Source organism: Myodes glareolus, chromosome 18 (genome assembly GCF_982192425.1).
Source record: "Myodes glareolus chromosome 18, mMyoGla1.1, whole genome shotgun sequence".
In the NCBI taxonomy this organism is placed as follows: Eukaryota; Metazoa; Chordata; class Mammalia; order Rodentia; family Cricetidae; genus Myodes; species Myodes glareolus.
In genome coordinates, this window is record NC_142043.1 from 50,642,773 (window position 1) to 50,669,140 (window position 26,368).

The 26,368-nt window shown below is 38.4% G+C and overlaps 1 protein-coding gene across 3 annotated transcripts in view; it reads left to right on the plus strand.

Annotated features, from left to right (window-relative positions):
- Ctnna3 (catenin alpha 3) overlaps positions 1-26,368 on the plus strand; it is a 1,405,098-nt gene that overhangs the window by 1,109,560 nt on the left and 269,170 nt on the right. For all 3 annotated transcript variants that reach the window (XM_048451587.3, XM_087898188.1, XM_087898189.1), the window contains one exon: positions 7,720-7,871. In XM_048451587.3, the coding sequence (XP_048307544.3) occupies positions 7,720-7,871 (152 nt within the window). The remainder of the gene's footprint in view (positions 1-7,719; positions 7,872-26,368) is intronic.

Below are 26,368 nucleotides of genomic sequence, written 5' to 3' on the forward strand. Positions count from 1 at the left end.
CCAGAATAGAAATGTAGATGAGCTAAATAAGAAATGTTTTCATACTTTTCATTTTAAAATATTAAAAATATCTTTACTATATAATATTTGTCTTTGAAATTTATAGGATTCCACATTTCCTAACACTGAAATAACTATATGTGGTATATTATTAGGATATATGGCATTTCAATTCTAACTTGTATATTTTATTCTGGAAAAAACCTTTAATTATTTTTAAGCAGATTCTAATATTTTTGTTAAAGATTATGGACTAAATCACACTGATGGCTGTGATTACATTATTTGAATTAAAAGGCATTTCCTGTGCTACATAAGAACTTGTTATATGCAGAGATACAAGACACTGAATTTTAAAAAGCATGTTCAATTTTCTTGTATCTGATCTTCATTTATCTTGAGTCTTTGTACAACTACAATCAATATTTAAAACTTCAGGGAACTTAAATTAATGTGATTTAAATACGTAAGTATGTTTAATTCATAGTCATTGTTCTAGAAAGCAGAGTAGAAATTGATTCTAAGATTTTGAGTAAGAAATTGATGCACTCCTTTTATTGATGCTGGTTGAATACATTTAAAAACTCACATTCCATTCATAGCAACTGAAATAACCCTTTTTATAAGTACTTTTCTCACAATTCCTCCTCCTTTTGTGAAGCTATATATTTATGTTATTTGCACATACTTTTAACCAGACAACTAAAGAGGAATATTTATGAATATGTTTTTAAATCTATAAATCTTTTTTATTTTTTAATTTGAGACACAGCTTCTCTGTGTATCAGTCCTGGTCATCCTGGACCTTGTCTTAAGAAAATCTAGTAAACTAGAACTATGAACAGCCAAAGAGCAAAGAGAGATCAAGAAAAAGAGAGTCACTCTCTTTTAAAGTTATCTTCTACAAAATGGGCAAATTGGCCATTTGTTCTGTATGAGCATAGATAGTTCCATGTTCATATCGTGCACTGTGTTCAGTTCTTCCAGTTACACTTACTAATAAGCAGGAAGACATTTGGAGATGCTGGTGAGTAGGAAGGTGGGAGATGGCTAGGTGAGTCGATGCAAAGCAGACAGGAAAGATAGCTGGAAAAAAATATCTGCCAGATGGATTGGTGCTGATTGATTAAATACAGAAATGGAGATTTGAGTTGGATTATTCTTCTGATTTCAAAAATGAATTCAAACAACTTAAAAACACAGGACCCCAGATTATTTTGAAATACGAGGAACAGATTAGGAATCAAAATTGGTGACAAAGCATCGTCTTATGAAATCCTACTGTCAGCGCAGAGCAAGTAAGTTGAGACCTGACCGTGTGCATACTTCGCAAATAATAATGCAAGCAGTTGCTTGCTCACGTTCTTCACCAAAATGACACTGACTGCTTAGAAATGGTCACTAAGAAAAGCTTGAAGGGCTGGAGATGTGGTTCCTATGACAGCGGGAGGATGGATTTGAGGACCATGCACAGCCGGTGTGGTAGGCTCTCTTCTCTAGCAAGGTGAGAGATGAGGAAGATCCAACCTACAACAATAGTAATAAGAATTTGAAACATTTTTAATTTTGGAATTTTATGAGCTATAAAAGCAATTAAACTTGATGAGGGAAGCTACATGAAAGAAAAGCAAAGGGAACACTCCCATTTTATTTAGGCAGTTGAGTGTGTGGCAGTTATATTTATCAAGATATGTGTGCGGAAGTCAGAGTTAAACCTCAGGTATTATTTATAATTAGGCTTTCAGCCTGATTATTCAGTGAGCTAAGGTCTCACACTGGGCCCTCCAGGTGCCTGAATAAGTGAGACTGACCACCAAGACTCAGGTGTTCTTATAACCTCTGCCTTCCCAGCTCTGAGATCACGGTCTGCTGAATTTGTATTTTTATCTGTGAGCTGGGATCGAACTCAGGCTCTCAGGTTTGCATAGCAAGTACTTTACTGATGAAACTCTCTCCCTAGTCGATGTATAAATGTTGATAGCTGCGCTAAATTGATAAACAACAGTATCAACGTACAATGGCAAGGTATACAACAATAAGGATGAAAGCACACTATGCACCATGAGAGGCAAGTCACATATATTTAAGTTTAATGAGAAAAGATTCAAGGGTGTATACAGTATGGTTTGCTTTGGTAGATGAACAGACCAACTAATCCTTTCTCCCAAAAGGAAAATGTTTCTTTACATTATATTCAGTCACTGTGGAAAAAAAAAAGGTGCACAGTTTTAAAGCAGCAGAGACTATTTGGTGTACTTTCTGGACTTCAGAAATCCAGGGGAACGGATCTGTCACCCTAGACTACTGAAGGGTGGTACCCTCTCTCCTAGCTGTGGCTTGCGTCCTTATTTTCATGCAAACTGTTTCTTAACAATATTAGTTCCTAGTGACTTCAGCCTCTTCACTGGCTGTTTAAAAGGTGCAGATAAAGTCTCTAGAGAAGATAATATTATGGAAGAGTGACCAAGATGGAAACGACACCATCTTTCTAACCTGGTTAATCAATTAGGTCACATACATCACTTCTGCTCTGTTTACTGGGCATGCAGATGGTAAAACACAGGGATGGAAAATTCAGAGACTTAGGTATCAAGAGAGGCATTTGGGATCATGTCGAGGACTCATTATCACATCTCATGAAAAGTTAAGTTTCTGTGCTCTGAGTAGTTTTATGGTAGGAGTTGTTATTAATAATTAGAACAATAAATAATTAGCAGTATTAATAAACATCAGAAAATTTTAATTCAGAAAAAAAATTAACAGGCAACATACTAACCCCAAACTGAATGATATATTATGGAGAAAAATCAGTAAATATTTCTTGGCACAGTTGCCACTTTAAATATGTCCGTCTTATTTAAAGATTTATTTTATTTTAATTATGTGTAGATATGTGTATCTGTGTGTGTGCATGTGCATGTAAGTGCATGTGATGATGGATACCAGAATCAGACATTAGAGCCCCAGAGGCTGGAGTTTTGAAGGTTGTGAACCGCCCAGTATGGATTCCAGAAACTGAACTAGAGTCTTCTGCAAGAATATTTCATGTCCTAAATTGTTCAGTCATCTCCTTAGCTTCTAAATATGTCAAATCATTTAAAGAGTGACTCTGATTTAAATTAAGAAAATGATGTGAGAAATTTAAATTTAAAATAGATAAATTTTTCCTATTGAGGGGCATTTAGATTCCCTAGAATAATTCAAAAATTTATTATTACCATGCAGCTTAACATGAAAAGTTTCAAAGTATAAGCTAGAGACATTCAAATGTAGACACTCAACCTATTAACTAATCAAAGATGTATATATAATAAGAAATCTGTAAGACGCTAACAGCATCATCATCAACTTTAGTAAGCCATGTCTTGGATTAATGAGATAACTTAAAGGTTAAAAGTACATATTGCTCTTGCAGAGGGCCAGAATGTTTAGCATCCACATTAGGCAGTTCACAACTGCCTGTGACTCTTATTCCCAGGAGATCTAATGGCATCCATGATACTTACATTGAAGATACACACACACACACACACACACACACACACACACACACACTTTTTAAGAAAAATCTTAAAATTTATGTCCAGAAGTCCTTTCCGTAATGTCTTAGTTTTGCAAATGGTAGAAGCAGGATTTGTAAGAGAGCTAGAAAAGCTGTTCTTACTTGCTCTGCGGTCTGTCCTAAGTGGTCAGAGTCCGTCGGAACTCCAGGACACAACCTCTGAAAGGAAACAAGGTCTTCCCCATTCATGGGTTTGGATTTTGGGGTGTTCCAAACAGGTCTCTATTCAAGGACACATACATATTAAACAAATATAAACTTTAATTTTAGTGTTAAGTAAAGCAGAATTTGAGAGAATGAAGTAATGATTGGAGCCACTCTACGATGAGTTGCCCTTGTAAATCACTTCCCCAGCTGAGAGACAGAGCGCCATAAGACAATGACTTAGCCCTGTGTGTCTTTTTTAAAGTCAGACTTCTCTGTACATTAGTAATCTTCAAACACTGCAGAATAATTATAAGTATTTTAATCTGGTTTTATCAGTGACTGACAATGTGAATTGGTGACGTCATTTCTAAGCATCACTTATAATGAGTCTGGAATTCTTTTCTGACCTATTTAATTAGTGATTATGTACCCTCGTCTACTTTCAAATGTGCATAATAAATTTAGCAAGGATTAAGAGGGATAAAATATTCGTGAGTTCCTGCCGGAGAAAGACTCAAGGCTTAGTAGACTTTGGCTCCATAGGTCTGTTAATCTCATTGTCAGGAAATTAACATTAATTTTCCCAGGAGCATGGCAGTTTAGAAGTCTCAAGGACTTTACTTACTAAAAAAAAGACAGGGGAGATTTAGGGTCCAGAGAGCAGGCTCCAGAGTCGCACACACCTGCCCTCCGCTGATTGGCTGTTTGACCTCAGTTTCCTCATCAGTTGAATCAGGGCAGTAAGAGCTCCCAACTTCCAAAACTACTGTGAAAATTACATCGAACTTGAAGGCGACGTGCCCTGCCTGGAATTAAGTAAGAACTCAGTGAGGGCTGGGAGGCACCTAGAACCCAAGAAGGGCACAGCACAATAGTAAAAGGTCCTGTGCACCTTGGGGCAAAAGGGTAGGCAGAGACAAGAGAATCCCTGGTAGCTCATCGACCAGCTGCTTTGGTGCACTAAGCAGAAAATGGCAAGGGAGACCCTGCTTCAAATAAGGTGGAAGGTGAGGACCAGAGCCCCTGAGGTTGTCTCCTTATTGCCACACAAGTGCCTGCTCCCCCTCCCTTACCTCCCTTACTCCCCATCCCAAGGATTAATTTTTTTTTCCTTTTTTATTTTATTTTTTTTAAGAGCCCAAAGAATAAGGCTGGGAAAATGACTCCGCAGTTAAGGGTACTTGCTGCCCTTGCAGAAGACCAGTTTGCTTTCCAGCAACCATATCCAGTGACTCAGAAGCACCTGTCAGTCTGCCTTCAGGACTTGTGACACTCTTTTCGGTCCTCTTAGAGTACACTGTGCTTTCTTTCTTCACTGTGTTCAGAATAGATAGAATGAGTGATAACCTTCATTGGGTCTGTCTTTTTATATAAAGATTCATTTTATTTCGCGTGCACGTGTGTGTGTGTGTGTGTGTGTGTGTGTGTGTGTGTGTGTGAAGGTGAGAAGTCCACTAGTGAGTGTTAATTCTCTGCTTCCACTATTCCTGTCAGGGGCCCAGCTCAAGTCTCCCAGCTTGGTAGTAAGCACCTTCCCCACGGAGCCATCTTGTCAGAGTTTACAGTTTCTTAGAACCCAGGTAGATTACGAATTCAAGACAGACTTGTCATATTCCTAAATCGTTTTTAAGCAGTTAATTATGATATATTTACTTTGTATTTTCTTGGATGTACTAAGAACAATACTTCCTAGTTAGATCCAAGCAACCACATGACTGTGGTCTAAGTAAAGAACAGATGCAGATGAGGTTTAAGGTAATGAAAGAGAAATAACTCATTACACACTTAGCAACAGGTCTTAATTCCCTTCTGTACTTCCAGGATGGGAAGAGAGTTGATGCAGACGCCTTTGCTGCTAGGGAGATGCTAACAGATTGAAAGTGTCAATCAAGACTTAATGTGTTGCCTGCATGTTGGTAAAATAGTTTTGAGTGAGGAAGATTGGGAGCTTTCCTTCAAGAGGCTGTAACAGCTTTTGAGAGCACAGCGCAAACTTCACTAAATATTTAGGGTGCAGAAAGGATACTAATGGAGCTAGAATCCATTCACTTTCTTTGTTTATGTTAGCAATTAGGGCAGGTGGTTTGTGTTCACAACTAGAATTTGAAAGAGATGCAGAATAGCTGAACTTACTTTTGTTAAGAATTCCTACCTCTTTCCATACTGCCAAATGAATAAATAAATAAATAAATAAATAAATATTCACTCATTCTATATATTTGAATGCTTCTAGAAGAAGCCCGTATAAATGTGTTTGATGTACCTCTGAAATGAATAAAACCTAAGTCACACTGAAATGGAAGTTGAATAGTCAGAATTGTCCTCATACCTTTGCTTGACTTTTGAAGATTTTATCCATTCATATTTTTCAACCACATAATTCATTAAATATCTACTACATACTAGGGTATGCAGCTAGGATAAAATAGGAGAAGGTTTCATGGAATCATTGGATAGTTAAAATCATCTTAAGACCATGACTCATTTATGAAACAATTTACTTACTGTGGATTTTGTGGCAAATCATCTTTTTTTTTTAAAGAATATGTTTCATTAAAAAGATTGATTATTCGAAGAAAGGAGCATGATATAAACCATAGGAAATGGTGATGACTAGAGGCAGTAGGCACACAATTTGGCAATGTAGTTAGGATATTATTATATTATTAAGTATATTGCACTTGATATTTGGTAGAGATAATGAAGAGGAATAGGCAGTCAGAGAAAATACTTTGTTTATTTATCATTTATCTGTTTACTTTCAGTGAATGACTAGGCAGAAGGTAGAATGTGGCTATGGTTTGATTATGACTGGTCCTCTCCAAAACTTTGCTTAAATCTAAACCTCATTATGAGATATTAGAAGACAGATTCCAATGGAATTTTCAAGAGATCTGTACTGTCCTCACCAGCAGATTTACACATTAATATTTTCATTAGTGGACTTGGCTGCTAATGGGTTACCTTGAGTAGGTCTGACTAGGTCTGTCTCACATTCCCCATGATTGGGGTCACCTCAAGACACCACCAGTATAAAGGTTTGCAGAGGCTGGAGGTATTACAATGTTACAAATGATTTTGAACTGCCTGTGGTAGGTGGGAAAATCAGGTGTATGGAAGAGCATCCTTGCTCCTAACTGCTGAGACATTTCTCTGGCCCCATTTAATTTATATTAAAAGTTAGAAAAGCCTTGTTAATTATGTACTTATTTTAATATCTTAACTTAACAGTCATCAATAGTTTTACCTAAAAAGATTCCTCCTTGTACATAGTTAGGGTACTGCTGTTTCTGAGCCATCATTCATAAGATGCTGTCAAGATGTTTTGTTTTGATCGTGGAGAAAAATCTTACCCAAAGATTGTTCATAATGCTTTTTTGGTCTTATAAGATAAAATTAGTATCTATATCCAGATATTCTTCTGTTTAGCATCTCGGAGGTCTAATATTACCCGTTTCAGTTTGGAATTGCATTGACTTATTTGAGAGCACGTGTGCACAGCACATCACAGAAGTGGAGCTCAGAAGACAATCTGGAGGAGGTGATTACCTCCTTCCACTTCGTGGATTCAGATATCAAATTCAGCTTGTCAGGATTGGCAGCAAGCACTTTGCCTGCTGAGTTAAGTTGCCAGCCAGGTATTTTCTTTCTTTAAATATCTTTACAGTCATCATTCCAACAAGTTTTCACAGAGCCTCGATTTTTCAATTTCTTGAATTTCATATTCAATAGTTTTAGAAATGAGAAGTGCTCTCAAGCTTGCTCAAAAGAAGCAGAACATAAAGAAAAAGAGAGTATTTTATAGTTCTGTAGCTACACTTCCCATTGTCTTTGATTGCGTTTCCTTTCCAGATGTTGAAATAACTCTTCCATCATGTGTGATTCTCTGTATTTAAAATATTAAAAGTGTGCAATGTGATATTCATTTAAGAAACAATCCTACATTTCCAAGAAAGTAAAGGAATCCTGGAATTGAAAGGAGATAATCTTCTTATTGTTTATGTTCACAGTGATCCCAGAATTCGTGACCCAAGTGAACGCTGCCTTGGATGCCCTAAGCAAGAATTCACTGACTGTTCTTGATGATAATCAGTTTGTGGACATCTCAAAGAAGATCTACGACACAGTTCACGACATCAGATGTTCAGTCATGATGATTCGGGTAAGCTCGTTTTACCTATGTTGGAGTTTTTCCAGAATTCCTCACCATCTGGACTGTTTGGAAGGATATGAACAAATGTTTGATTTCTTTGGTTTTATACCCATCAGTTCTTAAATCCATTCATATTTTGAATTCTAGTGTTTCTCCAAAGCCAGATCTTGTGTCATTTGACTTACATCTTTGGGTATAACCAAACCAAAACAAAACAACAGCAAACTCAGAAACAACATGCTTGCTTTCCCTAACAAGCAGCAAGGATAGCTCTCTCTGCTAAAATAAGGTGTTTCTGTGGCCAAACCCTCCCATCCTAGACTGGAGATTCACACAGCATTCTGCCAGAAGCCTGATGTCTGGAACTGCTAGGAACAACAAGCCCTTTAAACTTCCCAATCTGGGCAGACTTTATTTGAGAAAAAAAAAAATTATCACTTTCCCAAGAGTGTGACTGCATCATTGGTTGCAGATACACTGTATATACAGAGATCAAAATTGTTTATTTTAACTCAAATGTTAAAGTGTGTTTTTTAAAATGTTCCTAAAGAAACAAAGTAAGTTCTTAAAGAAAATGCTCATATTAGGATTGGAGGAATGTTATGAGATAAGGAAGAGGTGGAAGGTGAGGTGTGGATTTCTATTTTCTGTAGTGTGGGAACAAGGGGCCTGAGAGAGTGAAGCCTGGGTGTTAGGGAGACCGTTGCAGGCTTATTATGAGGCACTATGAGTGTAGGTCCTGCGGCCAAACTCTTGATTTTCTGTAGAGCAGAGCACAGAATTATTTCACCTGAGGTGAACAAAATCTTGAGATTTCCCCAACCATTCATGCTCGATTAAATGCTATACTAAGGGCTATTTAGCTGGGCCTCCTGGTCAAAGCCAATAAAGTACTTGGCATCTAATAAAGGGACCTTAGGCAGAGCGGTGGATGCCTGTGGTAATGTAACATAAGATTTGTAGGTATGATACAGTTCACTGTGAAAGCTTCTGAAATTAGCTGCTAGTTAGAAGGAAATGGATATGATGAGAAAATATGAATAGTGTATTGAAAGCATCTGTGTAAAGTTAGAACATTATAGTCTTCACTGAGCAGTACATAAAATGGGGGCGTTTGCAAACCTTATGAAGAGTCAGAATCCATTGTGAAGTCAGGCAGAACAAATGGAAGGGTTGTAAGAGAAAAACTGAAGGAGATATGAAGGTACAGGATCCAGAACCTAGGACTTGGGAAAAGCTGAAAATCAACCCAATGACATATACAGAGAGTCCCTAGTTACGGTGCTTAATCTTCGGAGTGTGTGCCTTTGCAATGTTTCAGTCAAACAAATTCTTCTAACCTTAAGACGTGCCCTTTTCCTGACTGAGCAGTGTACACAGCATGGCATTCTCATGAAGTGTCGGGAAGTCACACCGTCATTACACTTCAAAACGGTGAGAAACTGAGACTCTACAGTGTGTCTCGTCTTTGAGTTCAATCGCTTAGGTGGCTGACAAGCAGTTTTTGATGTCATAGTATTTTCAGCTCAATGATGTCTTTGTTGGGACTCCATTGTAAGCTGAGGAACATCTGTAGCAGCGGGCAGCCTGCAGAGATTTGGTTGTGTGATTGGAAGTGTCCATAGAAATCTTACCTAACATGACAGTGCCCTTGAAGAAGTTCTTTGGTTTTTTAACCTTACCTACTTGCAATTGGGTAAAGCATGAAGGATACATGGGCCAGAACACAAAAACTAAATGTATACAAACATTCAAACTTCACAAAATGGTCGCATCATGATCAAACACGACAAATCAATGATCTCTAAGCATGTTTGGTAAAGCAGGTACTATCATGTAAGCTCCCTGATAGAGAATCCACATTTGTCTTGAAATCTGTCTAGGGATGAAAAATATAACAAACCTTTTAATTTCTTTTAGTAGATATTCTAGTGTTTTCTTATTTTCAAGATTGCTTACATACAGTAAATCAAATTATCTTGCTGTTAGTTATCTGTGTTCCTCTCATACTGAGGTTCTTTATGGAGACAGGAGACTACTTTGCTGCAGTTATGAACAGCTTAGGAGGAAGTAATTTTCTCTGTAACCATTTCTGTCTTCAAGGTGAATATTTCTATTTCTGGTAACTTTTTCTCCTTGGAGGATTCCAGTGTCTTGTATTCTTCACCACTGCTTATTTAATTTTCAGTTTTCTTTCTTTCTCCCTTCCTTCCTTTTTCTTTCTTTTCTTTCTTTTCCTTTCCCTTTCTTTCTTTCTTTCTTTCTTTCTTTCTTTCTTTCTTTCTTTCTTCCTTTTCCCTCTCTCTCACTCTCTCTCTTTTACTCCCTTCCTCCTTCACCCCACTCTCTCTTTCTTTCCCTCTCTTCTTTTTTTGTATGGGGGATTAATTTCAGCTTACAATTCCAGGCAATCATCAAGGGAAGTCAAGGCAGGAACTCAAATGGGGCAGAAACCTGGAGGCAGGCGCCAATGCAGGAGTCATACAGGGGTACTGCTTACTGGCTTGTCTCTATGGCTTTCTCAGCCTGCTTTCTGAGACTATCGCAAATGCGTTCTAATTAAATCCCTGCCTGCGTCAAATAAAGTGGAATTATTCTTATGGGCAATTTCTACTGCTGTTTTACTTCTGCTGGCTTATTCTTCCCAATTTCAAACACAAGAACCATTGGATTAGGGACAACTTTTGCTATTATTCTTGGTCCAAAATTCTAATTCAATTAGACTCCTTTATTTTTCTAAATGACCACTTATGCAATCTGTCTGGTTGCTTTCCAAGTTGGTTCTTTACCACACCAATTAGAAATATAAAATATTGTATTTTTCCTTCATGTAAATTATTAATAAAAATATCCAAATATTGACTGTTTTTTTCAGGGATGCAATCACCTCTATATTTATTTTTTTCTCCTGCACAGCTAATTTTTAAAAAATATTTTCATATTAAAATTGCAATTCCTTCCAAGTTCTTTGAGTCTTAAGATTTCAGTTAGCCTTCCTGCACCTAATCACTAAGTTCTCCAACTCATTTTTCTAATCTCCACTTTCTGAGAATCCCCATTCTCCTGGATGCTCCAATTTATCTGCCTTTTCTTCTGCAGATCAAACTTCTTCTGTTTATTGATTGCCAAACATTATATTCTTACCCTGGTGCTTTGATAATCGGTTTCCTTGGTTACGCAGACCCACACTAGAGTTGGGATGTTGTTTTCACATTCCAGGGCATTCTGAACCATTTGATCAACACTCAAAATGAGGCCTAAGCATATTCTTTGATTATCATATATTTTATAATGCAGCTTCTTCTCCTTCCCACATGTCCAGTTATCTCTGCAATTTCTATGCATGCTGTCGTTCTTGGGTCTGCAGGTACTACTTGAGTCCTGTGGCAATGTCGCTTCTACCCACTGTGTTCCTGTCACTTCTACCCACTGTGATTCTTTCCAGAGTGCCGGCACTAATGACAGCAGTCCCTTGTCAACCCCCAGGGAACATGCTTTCTCCATAGGAGTAACTGCTGTCAAAAGTGAGCTTCCTCAGGCTTTGTAGCTCCTTTGTTGACTATAGAGAATCTTTTCAGTCACCATTTGGGATTTATTAAGCACACTGAGAATGAACACCTTTTCATTTCTTGCCACTCAACAGATGTCCTGAAGTCACTTAGTCACTCTGCTCTTCATTCCGGGGCATCTGGCCAGGGATTCCCAGTTGAAACATTGCCCTTTTGGGAGATGTCATGACTACTTTACAGCATCAGGATCAGTTTATAAAGGAACCATTTAGCAGGGAACCTCCTAAGGCAGCTCAATAAAAGACACATATAAAAGTAACTTTAGATTTACATGTAAATTTAAGTCAAACCTTGGTGGGAAGGATTTTGTAGTTGGTTTCTTGCTGTTATCTTTTAATTTTTCAAAGTTTATTACATTATGAAAGTTTCCATTTCCGCCCCTCCTCTCAACACCCTCCCACTCCCCCCCTCCCCCTCCTCCTCCCTCTCCATCCCTAAGAACAGTCAGGGATTCCAGCCCTGTGGGAAGTTCAAGTTCCTCCCCCCTCCTTCCAGGTCCCAGAAGGTGAGTATCCGAACAGACTGGATCCCAAAAATCCAGTATATGCAGAGGAAGCAAGCCCCAGTGTCATTGTCAATGGCTTTTCAGAAAGGCTCCGGGCCAACCACATTCAGAAAATCTGGTTGGATCACATGCTCGTTCAATCCCAGTCCAACTGGCCTTGGTGAACTCTCATTAGATCAGTCCCCTTGTATCAGTGGGTGATCGCACCCCTCGCGGTCCTGAGTTTTTTTTCATGTTCTTCCTCCTTCTGCCCCTCATTTGGACCATGGGGGGCTCAGTCCGGTGCTCCAATGTGGGTCTCCGTCTGTATCGCCATCCATCGTCGGATGAAGGATCTGGGACTCTTGTAAGGAAAACCAGAAGCTCCTGCTGGCATTGGCCAACCAGAACTGAGGTTTCCTGCTCAGAGCACATTCAATGGACTTCCTTGTGCATCTTCAGAAGTGACTTCTGTCTGTGGGAACAGAGTGACTAGAGTAAGAACGTCCATTGTGAGCCAGGCTGGGTGGGACACAGAGGCAGGGCCAGTGGGTGAGCGGAGCTCATGTTGAGAAAAAGATGTTCAACTTGAAGTTTAAGGGAAATTATTTCCCTGCAAGCAGTGAAAGTCACTGGACTAGTGAGGGAGCACTTGGTCCAGAAGGGCTTTGATGCTGGTGAGCCCAGAACTCAGAGCTCTCTGTCAGCATAGGTCAGAACTCAACTTTGTTCAATCTAAAGAGTCAATTATTTTTCTTTGAAACATGTAATGTTCAGGACAGATATCTATGTTTGAAGAATAATGCAGGGAAGATGACTAATTGTGGAGTCTTCACAGATGTGTGTGTGTATGTGTGTGTGTGTGTGTGTTTGTTCATGTATTGTGTATATGTGTTTGCATATGTGCACATGCTAACATTTGTGCATATGGAGGCCAAAGGTCAGCTTCAGTTATCTTTCTTTATTCCCTGTTACTTATCTGAGTCAGGGTCCCTCACAAACATGGAGATTATTCAAGGAGCCTGACCAGTAAGTCACTAACATCTGCCTTTCTCTGCCCCTTTACAGCAGTAACAAATTCATAGGTGCTCTGCTAAGCCTGGCTTTTATTGGGGTTCTGGGATTCAAGCTTAGGACCTTGTGCTTACTTGTACAGCAGGGGTGTCTTTCTCTGAGACATCTCCCCAGATCTCTTTCAAGGATTTTTTTCTTTGTTTGTTTGAATAAATTTTTGTTTAATATCAAATCAAGTAAGTTTTTAATGCTTTGTCCTGAGAATTCTCCAGAGGTAATCATTTCATTTTGAATAAGAGGCTTGTCTGCATGACTACAGTTTAAAAATAACTCCCATGAGCTGGAGAGCATCCTAATGAAGAAACTGGAGAAACAATTTATAAATGATGGTTTTAGGGAATAGACTACAGAGTAGATAAGTAAGGGGAGGGAGATAGAAAATTTTGTGTTTTAATTTCTGTAAAATAGGAGCTAGAGTTGGAGAAAAAGAAATATTCTAGAATATGACAGCTTAAGGCCTAAGAGTGGTGTGGTGCTTCAGATCACACACAGAAGAAGTCACAGGAGGAGACTTGGAGTCATTAGGTGCTGGCTTCAGGTTTTCTTTTACCACAAGAGAAGAAAATAGCTGTATGTTTTCACACCACAGGAGTCTCTTGGCTGCACTGATTTCCCCTCCTTTGTGGCCAGTTATAAGCGCGGAAACCATAGAAGCACTCTTCTGGACAATTGGTTGAAGAACACTTCTCCTGATCCTGATGTGTTCTCTATCCCCTGGGGGCAGACACACTGGCCAGCTCTCCAGTCCTTCCCTTTGTCAGCACTCACCTGCCTGGCCTGCTGCAACTTACAGTCAGTCCCCTGTAGCAGTGACTCAGCCCAGAGGTCTCTTCAGGGCTTTGTCTTTGTCATCATTGCTTTACCTGATGTCTTACAAAGGGCTTATCGTGAGTCATCTAGAAAATTAGCACCCACCATGTTGCCCCCCCTTTCTCATTCAGGTGATATATGCTTAGTTTTCATCATACCATTGTATGCATTTAATCACCTGCCCATTGTGCTTCTGCTTATAGAACAATATGTGTGCTATGAAAGAAGGAATTTCTTTTGGCAGAATTGTAAACAGAATTCAGTGAATTTTACAATTAAGTGGTTGATTTAATTACTAAATTTGGTACTTGTTTCATACATTAAAACTGAACTACAGGGGAACTTTTTGGGCAAACAAATAGTAATGCTACTTGGACACATTTTAATTGTAAGATACTGGGCTATCACGAACTAACTTGGTAGGTGTTTGGTGCAGAATTAGAATGTGCTAGCTACCTCTATGAGATAAGTTATGTTTGTTTCACATTCCTTAGTCGTTACTATGAGAGTGAGTATCCAACGTGTCTATATTAGTGTTCTTCATCACACTTGGAAGTTGAATCCCCAGAGTTCTTTGTTTTGACTTTTTCAAAGTAAAGTATTTTTGCATGCCTACATTCTATTTTGATCATATGTACCTCCCTTCTTCCTCCTAACTGCTCTCATATCCAACCTTTCCCTCATTCCCTTTTATCAACTTCTTGTCCTTTGTTTTTAACTGAGTCCCATTTATGCTCCTCATACCTTCTTGAGATGGGACCATCTACTGGGGCATGGTAGACCTGTGAGGGGCCTCATTCTTACAAAGAAACTTGCTCTCTGTCCCCCAGAGTCATAAGTTATCTACGGTGCGGCTCTCAGATCTCACCAGAGACATTGCTTTGTGCAGTAAATGTCAGTGAGCTAAGAAACACTGCATGATCAAAGTGCAGAGTGTAAGTTAGGATTTCTCTGTTTTTTTAAGAATGACAATTTTAGGAAATGCAGATAAGAAATATGTGTGTGCGTGTGTGTGTGTGTGTGTGCGTGTGTGTGTGTGTGTGTGTGTGTGTGTGTGCTTGCACATCGATGCTGAAGCACAAAACAAGCATCTGTGTACTTCCCCAAAAATGTTTGTGAAAATCAGAGGGCAATCTTGGATATTGAGCCTCCCCCCCACTGTTTAGGGCAGGTAACACCACATCTGACTTTACATGGATTTGGGGAACTTAACAAAATTCAGGTCTGCATGTTTCCTCAACAAGTGCTTTCCTCGTTGAGCAACTCCCCAGCCCACGACAAAACTCTTTACTCCAATGTAATGTTCAGTTGTGGAAAAAAGGTTCTTCAGGATGCAGTTTGGAGCTTCACAAAGTGCATGTTATTAACATTCACCCCCATGATCAGTCCCTTGGTGTAATAAGCTCTGAGAAGTCACAAAATGATTGTTGATTTAGTGATTAAAATGGATTTTATACTGTCTTGTATAGCAGTGTTTCAGAGTGAAATCAGAAATTTAATTAAAGTCATAAAACATAAAAATATACCATCACAAAAATAACGTCTAACTTTAAAAATGGCTGTAAAATATATTTTAACTACCTCACAGTGGTCTGTTTACTAAAACATATAAAAGTTAAAATGGCCAAGGATTTTTACTTCTGTTCTATCATCACCAAGTTCATAGTTGGAGAACAAATTCAGCATGCCTATTTATCAAAAATTTGTATAGACAATAATTTATTGTGGTATATAATTCATCATAATATTTGAAAAATGAGGTTCTTTGAGTACTGGAGAAGAGCGATAATATACTTAGGTAGATAACCAAGAGCCCCTTTCAATATATTTACTGTTTAAATTCAATGAAGATAGGAATTTTAATCAAATACTAATCATAGTGTGTATGCCTCACTAAATATATTGATCAAGCTTAATTTGGGGGGATTAATCTTCCTTAGTGTAAAGGAATCTCTCCAGAAGGGACCCTAGAAGAGCGACGGGGATAATAATGCTAATAATGAGGATAATAACAGAAAACACTAAGACTTGCATTTGGAATGATATTTCTGTGCTCGCAGTGAGCTGCAACCAAGCGCATGCCCAGAGCATTTCTAAGCGCCTCACTGTCTCAGCGGAGGTGGAGGAAACCAGTTTGGCAGTCAGGGCTGCGCATCGCTGGAGCAGCCAACACGAGGCAACCGAAGTGTTGTCTCCGCAGCATGTCACACTCTGCAAGAGGATTTGCATGTTAAATTGACAGAAGAAACGGCTAATCAAAATGCTAGTGGGAATTGTAAATGCGGAGAGATGGGAGCTCGCCAATTAATACACGGAGATCAATTTTCTCCTTCAGAGGCCCGTTTCTGTGTTACACCAGGGGCTTTAGGCATTAGCTGCCGAAGAAGCGCATCAATCAGAGGCTGAGGGTTGTTGCGGTGCTATAAGCACACTCAGAAGACCTCAGGCCTGCTCTCGGGTGTCATCCTCTGAGACTATGGAATGCTCAGGCTCGTCTTTAAATATACTGTGGCAGCATGCTGGCTTATGAAAGCAGGATTTACTCATACTTGTTTTCCTTACCTCACCCCTTTCACCTTCTGGCTCTTCCCCTCTCCCTCTTTTCTGTCTCTCTGTCTCTCTGTTGCCCCTTGTGCTGAACTTGAATAAGACTTGTGCTGTATAGGCTCAAATAGTCGAACACTTGGTTCCTGTTGGTTGGTGTTGGTTGTGTGTTGGTGAAAATTAGAAAATCTTAGGAGGTGGGACCTTGAGAGATGGGGAAAGGTTTGGGAAGTTTATTTTCTCACTCCACTTCCAGTTAGTCATCTCTGCTTGCTTTCTTCACTGTCTTTCTCTGAGATGTGTTCTCCTAGCTTCCTGCTCCATCTCTCTGTCGCCTGCCGCCACACCACCTGCCGCTATGGACTCTCTCCTGGAACTGTAAGCCTAAATGAACCCTTTCTTCCATAAGTTGTTTCTGGCCATGGTGTTTTATCACAACAGTAGGAAAGTAGCTATATGGCCTTTGCTTTCTTTCATTCTTTCACTGATTGATTAAATAGCCCTTTTATTCATTTATTTAAATATGTCTTTATTGAATAGCTACTATGTAGCAATAAATCAATCAGATGAAAGAATATAGCTATTCCATGAGGGATAAGAGAGATCAGAACTCCATCTCAGGAAAGACACAGCAAGGAAACCATTGTGAAATCTTCCATATGCAACATCCTCCACAAAGGCTTATGGTTGAAGGTTTTTTTCACCAATGCAACCAGGCTTCAGAAGTGAGGCTTTAGGGAAGTGACTGAATTATGATGGCTATGCCTTCATCAACAGATTATCCCATTGATTGACTAAAGTCAGGATAGATTATTTGGAGGTAGAATTGTGGAAGGTACCGTGTTTGGAGAGAGTAGATGGTAGGAGTGTGTCTATGAATGTCCCAATAAACAAAAGTTGGCAAAAAAGTAACTAAAATATTAGAAGGTAAAACAACATATTTTTTCTCTAAACTAAGACAGGAATATTTCTATTGTATAGACAATTAGTTGTAGATCTGATTGGATAAAGCAATGTTTTTCTGTTCTTTAGGGATATGGATTCTCAAATGGGTAGGGTATGGTCAGAGATGTAGTGCATTGTGACAGGGAGTGCGGAAATAGACTAGAAAGGGAATTAAATGCTCTACACTAAGAAACCAATTGTGGTTAGGAGTAGTAAATTCCCAGGGGTCTTGTGGGGACCCATAGATATGGCCCTGTCCCACCTTGACTGAAGATCTGAGAATTTGAGCTTATTTTTGTTCTCTCAAAATTGTTGACAACATGTATGGCTACAAATCATGACCTAAGGTGTGCTCACTTGGTGTTCTGGACATCAAGATGGCCCATATAGAAGTAGATTTGTTCTACCCTCATGAAAGGTCGGAGAATTTAAGCTTATTCTTATTCTTGCTCTAGGAGGATTTGATATAGGGAGTGGCTACCTACAGAATACTTGGTCTAGGGTGTGTTCACTGATATCCTGCCCAAAACATCAGATGCTTTACTCAGAAAATAATAACTTGATGTCTCAAGTATTGAAGCAAGTAACTATTCTGATTGTTCTTTGTGTCATGTTAAAACAGTCATTTGCCTTCTTCCCCCACTTTTGTATTGGGGTGTAAAAATTAAATGCGGGCAAATTCAGTGTTCAGTTTACACTGAGTTGTCCTCCCGGTAGTCTCTCGGGTCTCTGTATTTCTTTTGTATCCTTGTTCCTCCTACCTAACATTTCTAATCCACATACCCCTACCTAGAACATTTGAACCTGTCATGGCTGGACCACGACAGAAGTCACCCCAAAATGTGGCTTACAACAGAGTCTTAAATAGATGAAGATCTGGGATAGGAAGTGGGGGGACACTAAATTTTCTGGGCTCTATGGTATTGAGGAGTGATTGGAGGTTTTCTCTGTTTCCTCTAGAAATATTCTTTTAGACTCTGTGTTATCTCTGCACAATAATAAAAGAAAAGCAATGATGAGACCCGAACACTGACTCTGGCTAGAGCCCATGGTCTACAGAATGAATTCCTTATTTTTGTAGCCATAATCAATCATTATGTGATCAATAATGATCACAAACATTATAACGGTTTTGCAAAGTTCTGGTTCTTAATGACTCTCGGTGCATCTTGATTTTCCTCAGTAGTCAAGTTTTGCTGCTCTCCCGGTCTTTGCCTTGAACCATGCTGCCCTTTCTTGGGAAGGTCTCTTACTTCTTATGCACTGGCAAATGTTTGCTGAAAATCATTAGTCTGTGCTTGTGTACTTTCTGAAATAATTGCCTTTAAATACAGCCTCAGCTATTGATTTCTTTGGAAACATTTGTCTCACTACAAGATGTTCTCAAGATGCTGCCCTCGCTCTGTTCTCTTCTCCCTAGAGATGGCTGATGCTGGCTCTCACAGCTTTCCGTAATGAAAAGACCGAGGCTCCTCTGTGCTTCCTCTCCTAACTATATGTTTATTATCATAATTAGTTTTTTAAATCATAGATGCAATCAATTACTTTTAGAGTCGAGTACAATTTCCTGCTTAGGTCAGAGTTAAGAAGAGGTTCATCCACTGGCTCTATCAAGATATTTCTGATTTTTCCCACACATATTATTTCATGTCTCCTGTGTTAACAATTCTGTACATAGATTATGATGGGCTCAAAGGTTACATAAGTAAAAGTTAACTTTGACTAATGGGAATGTTTAAAATTAGATTTTATTTTAACTATCGATACATCTTTATATTATAAATATAAATAGTGTATCTCTGTTAAGATAAATAAAGCAGTATAGGGAAAGTTGTAGCAAAAATTAATCCCAGCTGCTCTCACTCCTTTATCTAGTATCTCTTACAGTTTAACTCTTTGTTTGACAGCTCAAATCCTTCTCTAGATCAGTGTTCATGCATAAAATAGTTTCCATGTATGCATCTTTTGTTTTTATGTTTGAGAAAAATGAGCATTCCATATTGTTGTGAAACTCGATTGGTTCTTTCTGATTTTGCCATTTTACCTTAAAGCCAGCATGGACTCATTCCCACTGTCAGTAAGGCCGCACATTCCTGGAAGTTGTCTTCTAGCGGGGCAAGGTGAGGGAAAAGGAGAGTGCATGGGAGGTAGAGAGAAGTGGACCTGAAAGACAGAAACATGTTTTCATTTTGCTCTTCTGTTTAAATATATTGAAAGACAACGTGATGCTCACAGTGGACAGCTGTAGGGTGAAGTCCAGTCATAAATCCCAGAAATTGAGGGGAGATGAATGAAGCATCAAATATCTAAAGACCTTTAGTGGACTGAGTTTATGATGCTGGTTAATGTCAAAATTAGACTTAAAGTTCAGATCTCCTGGTTCAAAACAAACAAACAAAGAAACAAAAATGTGCATATCAGTAGCTGAGAGTGAAATACATAGGAGGGAGGAAGACTCAGTGAGTAAATGTGCTTGCCACACAAGCCTAGTAACCTGACCTTAGTCCCTGGAATCCAAAGTGGAGTTGTGGGACCAACTCTCGCGAACTGTTCTCTGACCTCCACACATGTGCAGTGTTGTGCGGTTCAGATCCACTGGGAAAGATCAAAGCCATGAATTCGATTCAAATTTAGAATAAATGAATGTATTCTTACTGCTAGCAGGGAAGCAGCCTTAGAGCGAAACAGCATGCTGTGCTGAGGGGAGTAAAAAGGAGGTTTATAAAGCTGGATATCAAAGGTGTGCATTACAGTCACCCGTGAAATCCAGGGCTAGGCAAGAAAATGGCTCTTCTCCTCTCACCTGTTTCTCTTCCTCATTGCATAGTCATGAAAAAGATCACGTCAGCCCATTCCCACAATGATAAGTGAGTTTACAAAAGCAAGAAGCAAGGACACCATTACCATATTTTTATCTCTTCTTCAGGCCACGAAAATCTCACAAACAATCCATGGCAAAGGTCAACGGCCCTTAAGGAATGTCTGGTACTATAGATATTAAGTTTCTTTAGCCATCACAGGAAAGTTTTGTGTAAATTATTACACAGGTCTGTGCACTCTGGGCAAAGAGTCACTGATTGACCAGGATGGAGCAGGCAGTAATATAGTTCCATCAAGTTAGGGCTGGTTGTCAAATCCCCACAACAGTAGTGTGGATACACATTTACACACACACACTTTTGCTGCCCATCAGCAACTTCAAAGGACTCTGCATTCTTCCTCTCCTTTCACTCCTACAGCAGCCCTTCAGGCAGGGAGGGCAAACCATTCTGTTATAGGAAAGGAGACCTGGAACTTCACAGTGCCTTCCACAGGTCACTCTGGTAGATAATGATTTGCAGGTCTATACACAAGCACCTCTGTGTACAAGCACACCTGTCTACTTCTGAAGTCGGTGTTTCCTGCGCTCTGCCAACCCTGAGCAGTAAACGATCTCTAGGTTTGACCAAGACTCCCTGTATGTGAAAGTGTTGGTTGGGGTTCTTTTGTGTATTTCTGAACTATCCTTACAAAAATGAAAATATGATTAAATTCAGTTGTGGAGACGGTTAGGTCGAAGAAACTGTGATTAGTTAGACATTACTAAACATTACATTTTATTTTATAGTGGTTTTTAAAATATAAATAATACACTGTCATTATCTCATCCCTCTTTCCTTGTTTTATAAATCACCGTGGTGATAGAATAAATTTATATAGGTAAAGATAGGCATTAATACCAAAGCAGAACAGTTACAATTACAACCTTAAGAGTGGGGATGTAGTACAATATAGTGTGCTTCCTTGGAATAAACCAGGTCTTGCATTTGATCCCCATCACTGAAAAAAAAATTAAAAAACAAGGATGGAGAACTCATTTCTCATTCTTGGTTCCACACTCTGGCCAATTTCTTTCATCACTGTTTAAATGTTGTTAGTTGGTCCTGTTATAAAGACTTGGAATCAAATTAGACACGAATGCAGAACATGTTTACTTCCTGACAATCCGTCTTAGGTTTTAAAGGAATGTGGAGAGGCCTTAGCACTGTGGTCATTTGGCTGTTCGCTTGGACTGACTTTGCTCTTTGAAAAGTGGTAACATGCTGTCCAAGCATAGCTGCCTGAGTGTCACCAGTAGCACCCACATAGAATGCCAAGCATGTGAAGAAAACATGTGCATGCAAGGGGTATGGAGACAGGAGGATTCCTGGCACTCACTGCCAAATTGTCCTAGCCTAACTGGTGAGTTTCAGGCAGTGGCATCACCCTGTCTCAAAACAAACAAACAAGCCATCACTAAAAACCAAAACCAAAACCAAACAAAAACAAAGTGCTCCTGAGGGGCAGACTTGAGGTTGAGTCCTAGTTTCTACCGCCATGTACACACAAGAACATAGACGTGCATGTATACCCACATACAGGAAGGAAAAGACAAAACATGTAATCGTTTAGTTAATGGCACAATGCAAAACAGTGGAGTTTTCAAAGATGAATATGTGACAATTTCAAGCACGAAAAACATCCTGCTTTAAAATTAGACATACATTTAGTAATGATAACTAGGTGAAAGAAAGGATTGTGGGAATGTTGGATCCCTCTATCCTAAGGAAAGTTAGGAAGGATCTTTGTTTCAGGAGATGAGATTTGCATAGGAAGTATGAAGGACTAGTCTAGCCTAGGGCATGCTGGGAAACACAACACCAGAATCTCCTCACTTCCCACCAGGATGAGCCTTAGGGACCAGTGCCAAGGAACCAATCAGAAGACACTTTAATTCTGACGGCTAATTCTTTAGTTTCAATTTTTTTTATGGAAAACTATCAAAATTTTTAGAATATTATGGGCTGGCTGACTCAGTGAATTTTACTTTAGCGCACTGGGAAAAAAATTCCAGCATTTGAGATGCCAAAGCTTATTCCTTTTAATGCATAAAATGCAATTCAATTCTTTCTTGGTTTTGTTTTGTTTTGTTTTGTTTCTCTGTGTAACCCTGACAATCCCAGAACTAGGTCTGTAGACCAGGTTAGCCTTGAACTCAGATTCACCTGGCCAGACTCTACCTCCTGAGTGCTGGGACCACCAAATTCCATGGGCCACCACCTTCCAACTTCTAGTCTTATTATCAAGGACAAAGTAATAGAAACTAGGAAAATGACTTTAAAATTCAATCCTAAGAAAGTGAACTCACCACTTTTTCTTTCTGTACAGAAAATTTACTGTTAGGATTGCGAGAGCCATTGTCAAATGTCAGAATTTCGTCGTGTCAGTGGGTACCGTGTTAATCATCTAGTTCTGCTTCACAAATGAAGATTTATTGGTAAGAAGCCAAAAGTGCCCCTTCAAAAAGACCCTAATGAATCAGTCTATTCAAGCTAACGGTGCCATAGCTCTGGACTACAGTATTCCTTCTGGGGCTTCTACACGATACTGTAGACATGGTATTTTTTTTTAAATCACTCTTGAGCATTACCAAGGAATGCACTTAGCCCCATGTGACTCTGCAAACCTGTCTGTGGTCTGTGAAAGCAAGGAAGTGCAGTGAGAACTTTTGTGTGCTTGGTGCTTTTGTGTTGTAAACGAAATGGATAAAGTAACATTATTTTCTTTCCAGAATTATGTTATAGTTGATTTATGTTCATTTGCAGACTTCTTTTTTCTTTTATTTTTTTTAAAAAGAAAACAAACTATCCTTTTTTTTTTACACTTGACATACCAATCCCAGTTCCCACTGCCTCCCCTCTCCCACGCCCTCCACCTATCCCCTACCCTGCCACTGCACCAAACATATTATTTTGTAGAGGAAAAATGTTTCAATTCCATGTATGTCTGTTATTTTTCTCATTACTATAACAAAATACCTGATCCAAAAAACAACTTGAGGAAGGAAGAGTCTATATTGATTCACCATTCAAGAATGCAGGTCTAACAGGGTGAGAAGTTATAGCACCTGTGATGGAGACAGCTGATCACAGGAGTCTGAAATTAGCAAACAACTTCCTCGTTTTATTAAGTTTAGCACCGTAGCCCAGCCCAGTGATTGGTGCCTCCCACATTTCGTACAGATGTTTGTTTCCATGGTGATTTTAATTTTAATTCATTTGCAGCCTGGGTAACTATCATAGCATGGTTGTAGAGTAAGTATTCTAATTGTGTTTTAGGGTGAAATGGTTTGGAAGTCAATACTTGATTTATTCTATTTGAAATTAGTTTTTAAATATCCACATGTATATTCTAGTCTTAAATTTAATTTCACAAGTGTCTTTTTTATAAATGTTAATTTTGAACAATAAAAAGTATTTATTTTTCCTTATTTTAATTGGAACTGATATTTTTAATTTATGATTTGTTTCTTCTCCTATATTTATGGCTTTTCAGTGAGGTATTCCACTAAAAGTTTGTTTTGCTTTGAGTTAGGTTGTTTTCTGTGTTTATAAGTAAATTGTTCTTTCCAGATCAATGTTACATTATAGTCCCACTCTACCAAATTCGGAGAATTTAATCATTCCTTTAGCATATCCATTTGAAATGATTCCCCATTCAACTATACTTAGGTCTTAATTATATGCTAAACGATTTACAAGTTCATGAAAACAGTTACTATAGGATTTAGTTTACTTTTCCACCTATAACTTTAAAATAAATAGGGCATGTTTAGATTCTTTTATGGTTTCACTCTTGTATTTTAAGCTACTGTAGGAATTATTCAGATGCAGTTGCTGGAAACAGAACATTTTCCATATCTGGAAGCCAGTGGTGACATAGTTATCTGTGACCTTATCTTGACTCCAGTGGGTTTTTTTATAACCTCCTGTTTCTGTGTGTAATAATCCTTTATTTGAAGAAGACATAGACGTTAGGATTCTGTTTGTAATCAATCTGGCATAGCTGAGTGGGTTTGGAGAGCTTCTTTTGCTTCATCTCTGTTGGGTTTCACATTTTTATTTACAACAGAATCCATAAGCAATTTCCCACAATTCATTATTGTTGCATTTCAAATCCTCATATTGTAATTTCTTCACAATTAATTATTTTCATCCAACTGACTCCAAAACTTTATTTTATTTATCATAGTATTAACAATTTTTATAAAACCCCCAAATATTCTTCCGTGAGAAAGGGAAATTGCCCATCACTGTTACTCATAGTATTCTATGTTTCTCATCATTGTTGATTTATTCTTTGTCCCCCCAATCCATTCTCATGTCTTAATTTCTCTCTTTGCTAGTATAAGCGTATTATTCATCTTTAACTTGATGACTTTGATCAACATTCCAAAAATCTTTTCTTTTCAAACTTCCCAGTGTGTGGAAATACTTGTTTTGAATTTCCTCTTTATCTCTATGTGTGAAACTTTATTTTCTAACAAAGAGCATCTGCTGTTTTAATTTTGTACAACAGTGCATCTGGTCACACAGTAGGCTGTCTATTTGCTTCTTACAGGTTTCTTGTGAATACTTCTTACAGGTGTTGTGAAGATGATTATTAGCTTTGCCTAGCTGGTATATATTCAAAAGGTCCAAATTGGAAACACACAAGGCTGATGTGTTCAGGTTACTGTTGCTCCATTTTATAAACAAGAAAGTCAATGGGGGTCATTGTAAACAAGCCACTTGTATAAGTTAGTATTTGTTTAAACATTATGATTTGTTTTGCTTAATTTTGGTGTGCTCAGTTGGCATTTTTCCTATTATGTTATAAGTCAGCCTTTCCAAATGTTGATACTCTATCTTGATTGTTAATTATTGATAAACTTTTATGTTTGTTTTCATGACATCTGCTTATTCATCTGAATAGTGGGGCCAGAATGCACATGCCACCGTGTGCATGTGGAGATCAGAGGACACCTTGGGGAAGCTAGTGCTCTTTTCCATCATGTGAGCTCCATGAATCAAGCCCAGGTTGTTCCATCTGGTAACACTCCCCCTAACCTGCTGAGCCATTTCATTGACCCAAGTAGACCATTCCTTTTAAAACCTCAAAATCTCTAAAGTATAAAATGTTAGGGAGTGATGATTATAACCCAGACTTTACAAATGAGGAGCCCTGAATGCAAAAATATGCAAATGAATAAATTACTAATTTAAGTAATGAACAAAAGTTACACTTAGGGGCTTTGCATTTATTGGTTAGCACTTGAGTACGTACAAACAGATACAGATACATTTTATTGGCCATAATTTAGTATCCTTTTCTGACTTTAACATTTATACCTCATTTCCTACAATAGCAAGCAGATGAATTTAAAGTTTGCATATTGGACAAACATAATAGGTGACATTTATATCATGAAAATGTATCTACCTTAACAGTGAAGTAAAGAGTGTAGTAATATACATCAGGCATGTCTTGTACAACACAGTATTTTAGTTGAAAGTGAATGTGATAAATTTAACAACAAGCACACCAGTATCGATGATGCTTGTAACTTGTAAAACAAATGCTTCCATAGACGTAAAGCATGTCTGAAACATGTTTTACTTCAAATAATAATTGCTGAGTAAACTGTGAAATGGGGCTAACGTGGCTCTAGGCTCATTTTATTTGTAAATAATGACAAGATGTTGTTCCATTGTTGAGGTTTCCGTTCTTTTCTTGAGATTTCATAAGTCTTGATTTTCTTGGTGCTGCTTTGAAGAAAACCATCAAAATGTACTACTAGTCCTTTTTACAATGACATGTACACATATGGGGAAGCTGAAGGTAGGACATGATATCACCTTAAATTTTCATATTCTCTAAACTCAAGAGAATAGCAAGTTTTGGCATTTTTTGGTATTACTTGCTTTTGTTTGTTTATTTTGATTTTTCAGTTTTTTGCTTGTTTTGTTTTTGAAAGAGCGAGAAAGAGAGACAGAGAGAGAAAGAAGATAAAATTGAGTGAATTGGGAGATGGCAAAGATCTGGTAGGAGTTGGGTGAGCAGAGAAACATGTTCAAATATATTATTTGAAACAATAATAAAACATAAAAGAATTTGAAATTTAAATGTGTACTTTATAAGCTAGCATCAAAATGAAGTGTGATTAATTGATTGAAAGAAGCCATTGTCTTATCAAGAATGCCTTCAAATCAGAGTTCTTCTTTTGTCCAGTTGGCTGTGAG